Source organism: Alexandromys fortis, unplaced genomic scaffold, assembly GCF_014885135.2.
Source record: "Alexandromys fortis isolate MF-2015 unplaced genomic scaffold, M_Fortis_MF-2015_v1.1 scaffold_396, whole genome shotgun sequence".
Taxonomy (NCBI): Eukaryota; Metazoa; Chordata; class Mammalia; order Rodentia; family Cricetidae; genus Alexandromys; species Alexandromys fortis.
This window is the reverse complement of record NW_026068281.1, coordinates 403,731-419,523: the sequence shown is the minus strand read 5'-3', so window position 1 is coordinate 419,523 and position 15,793 is coordinate 403,731. Positions and strand designations below refer to the sequence as shown.

The window sequence follows — 15,793 nt, the reverse complement described above, 5'->3', positions numbered from 1 at the left end:
TGTTTCTGCAGTTATTCCAGGTTGTGTACTCACATTTGAAGATTTGGAGCTAGGAACTGCCTAAAAGAGAGATCATACAATGTCTATCTTCGTCTGGGTTACTCCTTTCAATATGATCTTTTCTAGTCTATCCATTTACCTGCAAAGCTCATGCTTTCAATTTTCTTTATCCCTGAACAATATTCCAAAGGTTATGTGTATCACATTTCCATTATCCATTTAGGTTGTCTCCCTTTTGTAGCTACTGTGAGTAGAGCAGCAATGAAAATGGGTGAGCAAGTATCTGTGGAGTAGCATGTCAAGTCCTTTGAGCATATGCCAAGGAGTGGTACAGCCAGGTCATGTGCTAGATTTCTTTAATTTTTTCAGGATTCTCCATATTGGTTTCCAGAGTGGCTAGATTTTTTTGTTTGTTTTTAGGGTTCTTCTTCCCTATGGTTTTGTTTTTTATTTTGTTGCTGCTTGGATTATATTGGGAGTGATTTTCTTTCTATTTTTCTGAGAATTAGTGATTTGCTATCTTACCTATGGATGATTACTTTCCAGTTCTCCTGTATTTATCTATTCTTCACATGAAAGTTATTTCCAATGTTCTCATTGATGATTCATTGGACTCTCCTGTGTATATTTTGCCTCTAATTTATTATCTGCAGTGCTGCTTTAGTGAAATGAGCTATGTTAGTTCATGATTGTCTTCAAATACACACATGCTCCATTAATTTTAAGATAGATTTTTTTTTTTTTGTTTGAGTAACAATATGATTGACAGTGATTTTCGCTTCAAGCTTTAAATGCCATTCCATGCACTCGTGGATTTGGGATCATTGTCTGAACACTTGGTCTCATTCTTTTGCATGCATCTTTTCAAGTGATTTGATATGTTTCTTTAACAGCTTTCAGTATTAACTTTTGCACTTTCTTTTTGACCCCTTAATATGAAAGGTCAGCAAGCCATCTATTCATTGTTCCTGAAAGAGAGACTCACAGAAGATAAAATGAAAGAAATGGCTGATTCTGCAATTAATCTCTCCCAGGTCAGTATTCATGCCCTGCCCGTTTTTTTTTTTGTTTTGTTTTGTTTTGTTTTTTTGTAGATATGTTATAGTTTTACACATTGGAAGCCTTTAATTTTCTGCTTCTAATTATTTTTAACATTATGAAAATGTTGCATACAAACAAAAATTCCATGCTGAAAATAATCTGACTCTATAACTCAATATGTTTTTATATAGTTAAAGTAGTTATTGGGAATAGAAGCTCTGGAGCCTTACATGGGATTTTATAGTTTCAATATTCAGTACATTTTGATATACTTATCTGCCATCAAAAAACAGACTGAAAAAAGTGAGACAGAATTATAACTAGAAAAGCACTTAGCTTTACATCCTTTGCCATAACTGGTGTTTATTACCTGCATTCAGTTCTACCTCCAACCCAATATTTATAACCTTTCTTGTTCTCTTTTCTCCATATTCTGCTGGGCCCATATGTATGTTGTTTCCATAAACATATAGTAATGGTAGATTCTCCCTATGAGGAAAAATATGGCTGAGAATGTGCCAAACCTCATATTCTATTCTCCGTATAAATCCAGGGCCCTTTCTCTTTCTGGTACTGTATGATCTCTCTTACAATTATACATTTTTTTTTAGATTTATTATGTATACAACATTCTGCCTCTATGTGTGCCCGCACGCCAGAGCAGGGCACCAGATCTCAGTACAGATGGTTGTGAGCCACCATGTGGTTGCTGGGAATCGAACTCAGGACCCCTGGAAGAGCAGCCAGTGCTCTTAACCTCTGAGCCATCTCTCCAGCCCCACAATTATACATTTTGATTTCATCCATTTTCCTGCAAATTTCTTACACTTTTCTCTTCAGCTGAATAGTATTCCATCTTATATGTATATCATTTTCATTGTGCATTCATTGGGAATAGACAATTAGGTTGATTAGAATTCTTTGCTAATGTAAATACAGCAGCATTAACCACAGAGTCTAAATATCTCTATAGTGGGGTGGGGTATTTTCTAGGTATGTGCCCAGGAGTGAAAGAAGTGGGTCTTAACTTTAGTTCTGTCTTTAATTTTCTAGAAATCTTCAGGCTGATTTTCATTTGAGTGTATTAATTTTGCCTAAAAGGGTCATGCTCTGTGAAGTGAAATGACCTAGTTTTAGTATAAATTGACCTCCACATGGATCCTTTGATTTGAGTCTGGATTATAAACTCAGTGCCTATTGCTTAAAGAGTCATCCTGATCAGATTTATTTTCTAACCTAGGTGGATCTATTAGAAACTCGCCCTTTATGGCTGAGAATGTGCCAAACCTCATATTCTATTCTCCATATAAATCCAGGGCCCTGACCACCCTTCCTCAAGAGAACCCTGAACTTTTGTTGCCTGGTGCTCCTCCATCTCACCATTCCTCCAAGTTTCTGTTGCTAACCTTGGGGTTCCCTTACTCCTTCCCTTGTAAGAGGCACCACCAACTGCATAGCCATGGGGTACTGAAGTGGAAGCACCCCAAAGCCCACAACCTTTTATGGTAATGTTCCCTTTTCTTCCACCTACCTTTGTAATTGAAAACAACAGAACCCTTCTTTCTCTGAGGACCCCAAGGACCTCACCTCTCTTATAAGTACAACCTTTACTACCTACAAACCCACCTGGGAATATTGCCAGCAGCCCTTGTAGGTCCTTTTTATTTCAGAGGAGGTAGGTTGGATCCAGGTTGATGCTCACAAATATGTTCAGTATGCCAACATACTGAGGTCAAACTTAAGTCTGTTGGAAACTTATCGGCCTCAAAGATCAGGAGACGTATAGAGGATTAATGAAAGCTTAAAAGACATTCTTCCCAAATTGATTGTGGAGACAGGTGATATCTGGGTAAGTCTTCTCCCATTTTTCCCTCTTAAGTGCTCGATGTACCCCTCATGTACTCCCTTTGAGATTATGTTTGGAAGGCCTCCCTGAATTATTACAAAGCTAGATATTGGAATACCTAGAAAGAGTCACTGATCCAGAACTTCTTAAATTCTTGCAGGCAGTCCTGCCCAACATCTTTGAGACTGTCAAAGAGGACCAGCTACCATATCAGGAGAGACACCCACCAGATGAGCCAGAGATACAACCTGTTGATTGGGTTTGGGTCGAGAAATATATGGCCCAGCAGCTAGGAGGAAAGTGTACTGGACTGTTCGAGGTGATCTTGGCCACACCGACTGCTGTTTATGTAGCTGACAAGTCTCACTGGATTCAGCAGAATCATCTAAAGCTGTCAAAATCTAAACATGTGCCTAAGGAATGGGTGCTAAGGCCACTGGGACCTACCAAGGTACAATTAAGAAGACAGGGAAAAGACCTATAATAATGCTTGTCTTTTTCCTCCTGATGTCTGCCACTTAGGGGCTTATATGCCCACCTACTATGAGCGGAGACTCATCCAAATATCTGATGCAAAGATTTTAGCCATTGCCACCACACCTGACTCTCTAACTATAAATCTCTGTGACCTAGTATAAGATTATGCACACACCACAGGGTTGCAACGCTTGGCCTATTGTGAAGAAATTAAAAAGAGGTATGGTAGTTTACCTTGCCCCTCAGATAGAACACCCCTTTGTGAGGTGGAGGGCGGATAGCACTGTGGGGGATGGGAATGTGAGATATTAGCCAGTGTGACAATTAATGCTTGTGAGACATTTTACCCTTGGTTAAACCCAAAGATTAAGACTATTGGCTACAAGTACACATCTTTAGTTTCAGGAAAAAGTATCTTTACTGTTATCGTTGACCAAAGACGCTAGGGAAAACATGGGGCCTTTGGGTGTATGTTTTAGGACTGGACTCTGACACCGAGAGTTTACTGTTCAATGGTTTCAGCCCACGCAACCAAAATTGTAAGTGGGCACCAATAAGGTTATCAGCCCAATAATCCACCTTGGGTGCCCTCACCCAAGAGAGGACTGGTCATCTCCCACTATGCCAACCTACCTGTTAAGACATATCCTATAGGGCTGGAGAGATGGCTCAGTGGTTAAGAGCACTGGCTGCTCTTCCAAAGGTCCTGAGTTCAATTCCCGGCAACCACATGGTGGCTCACAACCATCTGGAATGAGGTCTGGTGCCCTCTTCTGGCCTGCAGACATACATACAGACAGAATATTGTATACATAATAAATAAATAAATATAAAATAAAAAAAAAGACATATCCTACAGAAAACTATAGTTTGAAATTCTTGACAGTACCTTCAAGTTCCTAAGTGGACCTAATTCTAATGCTACTGCTGACTGCTGGCTTTGCATTAAGCCTTGGTCCTCATGCTATGTAGGCATAGCCACCCATTCTTCCCAGGGAAACCAGCCTTCTGATATCAGAAAACTCATTGTGGATGAGCTGAAATCCCAACAATGCCCATGGACCAAATGGTCTCCCTCTTTAATGCAAGAACTCAAAGGCAGAGGTACCTATTTTCACTCAGAATATTATAGCCTCAACAACTCACCATATGAGAGATTTTGTAATTTGAGCATTCCAGTTTCTAGTTCAGATGCAGGACATAGGCTTAACTTTGTGGTTCCTTCTCGTGGGTGCTGGTTTGCATGTATGACAGGGTTGAAACCATGCATCAACCTGGCTTCTCCCACAGACCTGTGAATCCTTGTGAACTTACTGCCCCAGGTCTACTACTTCTCAGGAGGAGGTGGAGGTTGAGAACATTATCTTTCCCAGAGGGACATACCCAAGAGCCTCTGAGCAGTTCTCATCCCAGCCTTACTCAGGGAGGGGCTAGCTAGGTTGACAGACTTTAGAACTGCAGCTCTTATAAAGGAAAATCAAAATTATATGGAACTCGGGAGACTGATAGACGGAGACATATTCATACTGGAAAAGGCCATCTGTCATCTGACTGACTCCCTAGTACAGGTGTTTCTACAAAATAGGATAGGCCTGAATTTACTATGCCTCCAGCAGGGAGGCTTATATATGACTTTAGGGAAACAATGTTATTTATGTGCTAATCATTCAGGAGTAATCAGATACAAAGAAAATACAGGGAAGAAACAAAACAGGTTTTCTAACTGGTTTGAATCACATGTCTCATGATCCCCGTAGCTAGCATCCTATGTTTCCATGCTGATGTGTAACTTAAACATTATTTGATGTGTTTTTGGACTTTCATCAATTTTTTGTAACTATTTGCATGTGAAATCTTCAAAACATCTGAAATTGTTATTTGTCTAAGTCAACTTCTATTATTTTTATAAAATTTTTGATTATATCAAATGTGGTTGATGCTGATTTTTCTGTCTGCTTAGTAGTGGCCCAATATTTTCATAAAATTAATTCTATATATTACTTGATTTTATATGTTCAAGTTAAACTTTACTTGTTGTATTCATTTTTACTGTGGAAAAAAAAACAAACTCTTTCACTACTGAGTTAACCATAAATTTTGCCTTCCATATGTACCAGTTTGCTCTTTAATGGTGTGGCATTGGACCTAGAGTCTAAACATATGTACTGAGCATGTTACAGTGGAATCATGGTAGGCCCAAGAACAGACAGGATGATTCAGTGTCAATATTTTAGCATAAAATGTAGGCACAACATTTCAAAGCACATTTCCTCATCCTAAATTTTCCTCCTTAGACATGTCCGCTATGATCCTGTGCAACATAGTAGATAGATAACCGCGTCCAGTCCTTGAATGTGTGTTGTTTCGTGTATCTTGCTTGTGAGACTACTGTGTCATCCTGTGGAGTATGACTATATTAGAAATCATCTTTGAGTAACTGTCTTTACCATCTAATCCCCTAATTTCCTCACATCTCCTTATATCTAGGAGAGCACTCTGTCTGGTAGAAACACAAACTGTACTTTGTATTTCAGGGTCTGTTGACATTCAAGGATGTGACTGTGGACTTCTCCCAAGAGGAGTGGGAATTTCTGAACTCTGCTCAGAGAACTTTGTACATTGATGTGATGTTGGAGAATTACAGCAACCTGCTCTCTGTGGGTGAGAACATTTTGCTTGTAGACTTGCTAACTCAAGCTTTGTATGTACTGACTGTATAGGTTATGAACTCTCTGTTAGGCTATCGTGAAAACAATAGGAGATTAGGGAATGCTTGGGAGTAGAAAAAAACTTTTTCCTTGTGTTTTTTTTTCTCTCTTCTCCATTTTATAGGTGTGATGCACCCTTCATTTCATTTCCATAATACATTCAGAAACTCAGTAGCATATAATATTTCCAGTTATATCTTAAAGCTCGATGTCTGTCATTGTTCTTAATATTGTTTTATTTGTGTGAAAAATTCAAGATATTCAAACTGAAAATTCTCCCTAAATATGCTGAAGATTCTGACAGGAAATAGCAATTGGAAAATCATTCCTATATTCCTCTACTATGTATTCTCTTTCTTTACTGAGCATAGTACTGTATTAAACATGTTCATTCTTTCTAAAAATTATAGCATGGATCATGGATGGCCTCACAGAACACATAGATTATTATATGCTAGGTTGGCGTGGTCACCTGTCCACAGCAAATGAGATTGTCTTGACAGGTGGAGAGCAAAGAGTAGCCACAACTAGGGTGCGCTAGTGAATGAGCATGACAACAATGATAGCTTCCAATAAAAGAGTAAGAAAGAGGTGAGAATGCTTTTGCAATATTCAGTTCCTTTTGAAAGGATTCCTGATAATTGAACCTTGAATATATAGTTTCCTTGCCCAGGGATGCATTCTAAATACTGTAATTGTTAGAAGATGTGTCTTATTACACCTGGATTATGGTTTTTACTTAATGCTAGTACAAAATGCAATTTTATTTGCTGATATCAGATTGGAATAATCTTACAACGTTCTAAGTCTAATGTGAGTCCATGAATTAGGATTATTCTGTGATTGCCTTCCTCGCAAGTATATCAATGGTGGCTAAAAATAAGCCCTGACTTCCCATGATAGCCCTGCTTCAAACGATCTCGAGCAGTGAGTGGTTCTGAACCTTGGTAACGGTACAGCCTTTTAGTAGAGTTCCTCATGTTTTGTTGACTCCCAACCATAAAAGGGTTTTTGTTGCTAATGTTTGACTGTAACTTTGCTACTAAGTGATGCCTTGGTTCCTAAGATCATTGGAAAATAACATGTATTTTCAGACAATTATGACCCACAGGTTTAGAACCGCAGATGTAGAGCCTCTGATGTAATACTTGCTTTGCATCTATTACTTTTTAAAGAATCTAAATTCAGCATGAAAATATAGAATCTGTGATGCTTTTCAATAGTCCTTTAATTTTCTAAGGAATTGGGTATTTTGACTTAAATTTTCATTGCTGTACATTAGTAAGTAAACACTGTGAATCTGGAATTGGATTTAACTATGCTTCATCAATTTCTGAGAAAAAATATTTTAAAATAGTGGCATATATTTTAAATATACTTGGGCAGTTACCTTTGTCCCCAAGCTAATTACTGATTTCTCAGTTCTTTGCTTCAACTTCCTTGAAGACTATTACTCTGTGTTTGTGAACATCCATAAATAACAGTGATGAAGACAGTTGACTACTGGGAACTATTCTAAATAGTTGCTGGTTGGCTTATCTTAAGAGAGAACAGGGAGATAGTTATTTATCAAATGTTTAATCTTGGAACAAGCACTATTAATGTGAATTGTATTCATTTTCAGAGAACTGCTGCATATGTAATCCTGCCCATCTACATGTGATTAATGAAAAGGAGTCTTCTCAGTGTAATGACCTTGGCAAAGTGCTTCATGACCCCTCCACATGTGCATATTATAGAACAAGTGAAACTACAGAAAATTCTAATAACTACAGATGCAGTAATCACATGGATGCCTCTGTTGACTCATCAAACCCAGATAGACATGACAGCATGCACACTGGAGAAGAACCTTGCAAGCCTAAGGACTGTGAGAAATCTTTAAATTTGTGTTCCAACATTAATAAAGATCAGAGACTCTACACTGCAAAGAACGAGAACAGGCAGGAAGAATATGATGACCATTTTAGCTCTACATACAATGGTTTACAACAAAAATTCTGCATTGGAGAGAAACCACACCAGTGTGGGAAATGTGGGAAATCCTTCAGTACTGCCTTAAGCCTCACTGTACATCAGAGAATTCATACTGGAGAGAAGCCTTACAAATGTCAGGAATGTAACAAATCCTTCACTGTGAAGTCAACTCTTACAAAGCATCAAAGAATTCATACTGGAAAGAAACCCTACAAGTGCAACATTTGTGACAAATCCTTTACCCAGTGCTCAAGTCTGAAAACTCATCAAAGACTCCATACTGGAGAGAAACCTTACAAATGCAGAGAATGTGGAAAGTCATTTCATCAGTCCTCAGCACTTAAAAGCCATCAGAACATGCATACAGGAGAGAAGCCTTACAAATGTAAGGAATGTGACAAGTCCTTTGCCCACTATTCTAACTTTAGGAGACATCAGAAAATCCATACCACTGAGAAACATTATAGGTGTCAGGAATGTGGCAGGGTCTTTCATTGGCTTTCACACTTAAGGAGACATTACAGACTCCACACTGGAGAGAAGCCTTACAAATGCAATGATTGCGACAGTTCCTTTACCCACTATTCATCATTTAGAAGACATCAGAAAACTCATTCTTTAGAGGAATTGTACGAATGCAAAGAATGTGGTAAGTCCTTTCTTGACTTATCACATCTTAAAAGGCATCACCTAATCCATACTGGTGAGAAGCCTTACAGATGTGAGGTCTGTGACAAATCCTTTACCTTGAACTCAACTCTTAGAAGACATCATAAAATTCATACTGGAGAGAAACCTTACAAATGTGAGGTATGTGACAAATCCTTTAGTGTAATATCAAATCTCAGAAATCATCAGAAAATTCATACCGGAGAGAAACTTTACAAATGTAGGCAATGTAGCAAATCCTTTAGCCAGGACTCATATCTTAGAATACATCAGAGAATTCATACTGGAGAGAGACCTTACAGATGCAGAGAATGTGGAAAATCATTTCATCAGTTGTCAGCACTTAAACGCCATCAGAAAATGCATACTGGAGAGAAACCTTACAAGTGTACAGAATGTGGCAAATCCTTTACCCAGGACTCACATCTTAGAACACATCAGAGAGTCCATACTGGAGAGAGACCTTACAGATGTACAGAATGTGACAAATCTTTTACTGAGTGCTCAACTCTTAGGCAACATCAGAAAATTCATACTGGAGAGAAACCTTACAAATGTATGGAATGTGACAAATCCTTTTCCCGTAACTCACATCTTAGAATACACCAGAAAATTCATACTTGGTAGAGACCTTACAAATGCAAAGAATGTGACATGTCCTTTATTCAAATTTTGAGACTTAGAAAACAGTAGAAAATTCAAACTGGAGAGAAAAATACCATTGCAAATAATGTGACATAGCCTTATCTGAATTCTCTGCTTAGAAATCACACTAATAGAAGCATAAAGATATGAAACTTGTGAATGTCTTTAATCAAGGTCTAAATCTTAACAAATTTCACAGGGCTTATATGAAAGTAAAATTCTACAGGGAAAGTTTTGTTGTTTTTTGTTTTTATATGGTTGCATTGTATGTAAGTATTTCTGTGTACTACATGTATGTCTGGTGCTTGGAGGGTCCAGAGGAGGTAATCAGATCCCTTAAGCCTGGATTACCAGAAAATTGTGACCTGTTATATGTGTCTAGAATTGAACCCCAGTCTTCTGGAAGTGTAGTCAGTCCTCCTAACCACTAAGTTGTATTCTCTAGCCCCTCAGAAAAGCTGTGATAAAAATACTGGGTTCAACATCTAAAAATTCATAATAATAGTGATGTGATGATGCAAACCTTTAATCCCAGCACTCAGAAGGCAAAGCCAGGAAGATCTCTGAGTCAGAAGCCATCCTAGTCTACATAGTGAGTTTATAGACAGCCAGTACTACATAACACTGTCTAAATAATAACAAAATATCATAATGAGGACAAAGTATGGTAACATTAAAAAATGTGACAAAGCACTCTAATTTTGTGCTTGCAACTGCTTCAACCTTAGGGGAATCTTGCCATGGTGATCTTTATATGGTTTATAGGCATCATAGATGGACAGGACTGTTGCTTCCCTCCTCTGGGAGCATACATGGTGCTTCTGGTAGCATAAACGATGTTGGTCAAGGAGAAGTTCATTTATCTTAAGACATGGACTCTCGGTGTGTTCTCAGCTGTCCTATACTCATTGTGTAGAAAAGGGTAGCATAGAACTCTGAGATTCCCCTTGCTTCTGAGTCCTTGGTTTAAGGCTTAAGGTTTAAGGCATGACCTCGCCTAACTAGACATAACTTTTTCTTTTCATGTCTTGTAAATTACCCAAGGTAACTGCACCACCTAAGTGACATTCATGAATAATCAAGTGGATCTCATTTCTACTGACATTAAAGACTTATATTCCACTTAATTGGAAACTCTAATTGAAATATATGTTTCCATGTGCTTACAACATACCAAATTACAACATAAAGTAAATAATGTAAGCAGAACTACAAGTAGAAAGGAGACGGAACAAGTGATAAAATGCCCTCTTCACTCCAGGATTAGGTCAACAGGGTTCTATCAAAACTTCAAATAAACACAGCAAAGCTACTTAAAATACTTCTTGGAATAATTAAGGAAGTTTTCCTGAACATTGATACAACCAAAAAGAAATTATGAACTGATGAGGTCAATAAAAAAAGTATTACCAACTATTCCCCCCCCCCCCCTTCTTCATACACACACTGTCCACTCTCACCTCCTACCTCTATTATCCTGGTCCACAGTTGTAAAAAAAAAAAAAAAAAAAACTATTGTGTTAATCTCTATTCATTTTGCTTGGGACCCACTGAGATTAACCAGGGCCATCTGTGAGACTATGAGTTTGGAGCTCTGTGTTGGAATCTGGAGGGCTCTGCAGAGTATTACAACGAAAGGCAGTGATTCTCCTCCTACAATCCATTCATGGACAATGTTGGAGACATAAAGATCCTTTCCCTTTCCTAGACTGTGGTCTAATATGAGGTCAATGCAGGTAAGCACTGCTACTATTAATTACTGATTACAACAGCTATATGGAGTGTAGAACGTGGCATGTCTTAGCCCTTCCTCCTCTTCCCCTTCTGTTCCCTTTCCGCCTCTTCCTCAGTGTTTCCAGAGCCATAGCTAGTAAGGTGTGACTCACATTTTTACACTTGGGAACACAACCTTATTTTCTGCATCCACCTGGGAGTGAGTGGGGTAGTGTGCGGGGCAGAGGGAGTCTTAAGTTTTATCTCAAAGCACCTTTAGCCTGATTCCCAGAAGACTAACTTGTTCTCGAGTGGGTAAAATGACAAGACCACCATCTAGTCGTGAAAGCTGTACAATGCGGGATGAACTCAGCCCTGAGCTGTTAGTAATGGGCTGACAACTGACTTCTTGACACACCTATTTTCAAAATCCAACTTCGTGAAACGTCTATCCCCACGACCCAATTACAGTATTTTGTTTTGGTTTCTCATGTCTGTGTTGGGGATGGGACTCTGGCACCTGAATTTAGGCAGTTATCATTTGTGTGAGTATGTAGCCCGGGAGGCTGGTGGTCAAGTCGAGGCTAGTCTGCCTGTCTTTTCATCTGAAAGGTTCAGAACTCACTGTGGGGTGATACCGGGATGCAGCGTCCTCCTAGATCACTTTTGCTCTAGGATGGCAGCAAGCATGGAAGCATGTGGGAAGCTGTGCAGGGCGGGTCCAGGGCAGCCTGACGGCTGGAGCTGTGTGGAAGGCGGCTTGAGACGGAGCGGGAGGGATGAATCCTCTATGGGACGGGGACACACAACCGGAAACAGCAGATGGAGGATGTTGTTGGCCATTGGTGAGGTGTAGAGGAAGTGCGTAAGTCGGAGGGGTTAGAATTGTAACGTAAAGGAAGCTGGGAAGTGCGGTTGCTAAGACTCGGTAAGTTGAGCTGAGGAGCCAAAGCCAGAAGTTGTAAGTGTGGATTCCCTGTGATTCCTCCGAAACCTGCACCGTGGGCAATCGCGTGTTGCTGACCTAGGTGTAGACGACGCGGCGGGGTGTCGAGGGTACGCGAAAACTCCCCGAAGCGGCAGTCGCCGAGGGGGGCGGGCTGGGAAAGTCAGCAGTGCAGTGGCGGGAACCGCAGCCCGGCGGCCCTGGAACCTCCCAGGTCAGAGGAGCTGCGGGGCTGGGACCCAGGAGGAAAGGGACCTGGGTGCGAGCAGTTTCTGTGCTGCCCACAAGGAAGCCAGCTGTGAAATATTGTTGTGAATATCTTACCCTCGTCGTTAAATTTTAGATCATTTGCACTGGACTAATCCTGATTTTTTTTAACCTTCTGGTTTCCAAAATATTCTTGTGAATATTTTGTAATATTGTGAATATTTTGTAATGAGACTGGATATTGTAGAATTGCAGCATTCTGGTTTCTGTGGGTGAGAACAGTTTGCTTGGAGTCTCCCTTGCTCTTCCTCGGGGCTTTTTGGCAAATTACTCAGCATGTTTGTGCCCATTGAGAGATCTAAGACTTCCATCATGTTTGGTCCTTGATAAATTCACTAATTCATTTGTGTATAATATTGTCACCCAAATCATTTATTTACTTTAATTTCTGCCCCTGAGTTTGAACTGAGCTGTGCTTGAGTTTGGGATTCAAGTTATACTCGCTGAAAATGCTTTCTAAATATTTGCATTGTTCTAACCCTGCATCTCAATCAGGGAATCACTTGTAGAACCCTCTCTTTTTCTACTGAGCACGGTACTCTTAGAAATCCAGATGATTTCTGAACAATCTTTTTCTCATGTGCAGGTCTCACTGACCCAGACCTGCTCCCCTGTGCAGCAGAACAAAGAGATCAGGAAGGTAGAGAGGGAGGAGACAGTAGCTAAGGATCCAGGTATGGTGGAGGGATTGGCGGCAAGGGGTTCAAGTCAATGTGGAATGTGGGTCTTAGTCTCTATCTCTATCCATCGCTGGACAAAGGTTCTATGGTGATATTCAAGATATTCATCAGAGTGGCTTTGGGAGAAGGCCAATTCAGGCACCCTCTCCTCTACTGCCCAAGGACCTAGCTGGGGACATCCCTTTGGACACCTGCCAACCCTAAAATGGCTTCATTAATTAAGATATCTTCTTCCCTGCTCCCATATCCACTCTTCCTCTATCTCAACCATCCCACTCCCCCAAGGTTTCCCCAATTCTCCCATTCTCCTTTCTTCCCCCCCCTCTCCTTCCCTCTACCCTACTTCCACCCCCATGCTCCCAACTTTTGCCTGGTGATCTTGTCTGCTTCCAGGAGGATCTATATATGTTTTTCTTTGGGTTCACTTCACTATTATTTAGCTTCTCTAGGATCATGAACTATAAGCTCAATGTCATTTGTTTATGGCTAGAGTCCACTAATGAGTAAGTACATACCATATTCATTTTTTTGGGTCTGGGTTATCTCACTCAGTATAGGGGTTTCTATTTTCATCCATATGCATGCTAAATTCAAGATGTTATTTTTTTTTTTACCGCTGAGTAAAACTCTAATGTATATATGTTCTTTATCCATTCTTCCATTGAGGGGCACCAAGGTTGTTTCCAGGTCCTGGCTATTACAAATAGTGCTGCTATGAACATAGTTGAACAAATGCTTTTATAGTATGATTGGCCATCTCTTGGGTATAGTCCCAAGAGTGAAATTGCTGGATCCTGAGGTAGGTTGACTCCCAGTTTCCTGAGAAACGGCCACAGATTTCCAAAGTGGTTGCACAAGTTTACATTCCCACCAGCAGTGAGTGAGTGTTCCCCTTACTCCACATCCTCTTCAGCATAGTTTATCATTGGTATTTTTGATTTTGGCCATTTTGACAGGGGTAAGATGGTATCTCAACGTTGTTTTGATTTGCATTTCCCTGTTTACTAAGGAAGTTGAGCATAACCTTAAGTATCTTTTGGCCATTTGAACTTCTTGTGTTGAGAATTCTCTGCTCAGTTCAGTACCCCATTTTTTTAATTGGGTTATTCAGAATTTTAATGTCTAGTTTCTTGAGTTCTTTATATATTTTGGAGATCAGGACTTTGTCTGATGCAGGGTTGTTGATTATCTTCTCCTATTCAGTAAGTTGCCTTTTTGTCTTAGTGACAGTGTCCTTTGCATTACAGAAGCTTCTCAGTTTCAGGAGGTCCCATTTATTCATTGTTGCTCTTATTGTCAGTGGTACTGGGGTAATAATTAGAAAGTGCTCCCCTGTGCCCATGTGTTGCAGACTACTTCCCACTTTCTCTTCTATCAGGTTCAGTGTGGTCAGATGTATATTGAGGTCTTTTATCCATTTGGACTTGAGTTTTGTGCATGGTGATAAATATGGATGGATCTATTTTCATTCTTCTACAGGTTGACATCCAGTTATGCCAGCAACATTTGTTAAAAATGCTTCCTTTCTTCCATTGTATAATTTTGGCTCCTTTGTCAAAAATCAGGTCTTCATAGGTTTGTCATTTAATATCTGGATCTTTGATTCGATTCCATTGGTCGATGTCTCTGTTTTTATGCCAATACCAAGCTGTTTTCATTACTATAGTTCTGTAATAGAGTTTGAAGTCAGGGATGGTAATGCCTCTGGAAGTACTTTTATTGTATAAGATTGTTTTGGCTATCCTGGGTTTTTTGTTTTTCCATATAAAGTCAATTTTTGTTCTCTCAAGGTCTGTGAAGAATTTTGTTGGGATTTTGATGGGGGATTGCATTGAATCTATAGATTGCCTTTGGCAGAATTGCCATTTTTACTATGTTGATCCTACCATCCAAGAGCATGGGAGATCTTTCCATTTTCTGGTATCATCTTCAATTTCCTTCTTCAAAGACTTAAAGTTCTTGTCAAATTGATCTTTCACTTCCTTGGTTAGTGTTACTCCACGATACTTTATGCTATTTGTGGCTATTGGGAAAGGTGAAGTTTCTCTGATTTCCCTCTCTGCTTCTTTATTCTTTGTGTATAGGAGGGCTACTGATATTTTTGAGTTGATCTTGTATCCTGCCACATTAGTGAAGGTGTTTATCAGCTGTAGGAGTTCTTTGGTAGAATTTGGGGGTGGGGGTCACTTATGTATCATATCATCTGCAAATAACAAAAGTTTGACTTCTTCCTTTCCAATTCGAATCCCCTTGATCTCCTTATGTTTTCTTATTGCTATTGCTATAACTTCAAGCACTATATTGAAGAGGTATGGATAGAGTGGACAGCCTTGTCTGTTCCTGATTTTAATGGAATGGCTTTAAGTTTCTCTTAATTTAATGTTAGCTGTTGGCTTCCTGTATATTGCTTTTATTATATTTAGGTATGAACCTTGTATCCCTAATCTCTCTAAGACCTTTATCATAAAGGGGTGTTGAATTTTGTCAAATGTTTTTTCAGCATCTAATGAAATGATCATATGGTTTTTTCTTTCAGTTTATTTATATGATGGATTACATTGATAGATTTTCATATGTTGAACCAGCCCTGCATGTCTGGGATGAAGCCTACTTGATCATAATGTATAATTTTTTGGATGTGTTCTTGGATTCGGTTTGCCAGTATTTTATTGAGAATTTTTGCGTCAGTGTTCATGAGTGAGATTGGTCTGTAATTCTCTTTCTTGGTTGAGTCTGTGTGTGGTTTTGGTATCAGGTTTTATGTAGCTTTTTTTCTTTTTTTTATATACTTTTTTATTGAAAAAAAAAAATTCCGCCTCCTCCC

The 15,793-nt window shown here is 39.4% G+C and overlaps 1 protein-coding gene across 1 annotated transcript in view; it reads left to right on the top strand.

The window, feature by feature from the left end:
- Positions 1-10,769, top strand: part of LOC126494773 (uncharacterized) — a 49,138-nt gene extending 38,369 nt beyond the window's left edge. The window contains 5 exon segments of the mRNA XM_050132185.1: positions 943-1,034; positions 3,048-3,338; positions 5,899-6,025; positions 7,697-9,430; positions 9,433-10,769. Of these exon segments, the coding sequence (XP_049988142.1) occupies positions 943-1,034; positions 3,048-3,338; positions 5,899-6,025; positions 7,697-9,430; positions 9,433-9,482 (2,294 nt within the window). The 3' untranslated portion in view covers positions 9,483-10,769.
- Positions 10,770-15,793: the final 5,024 nt, after the last annotated feature.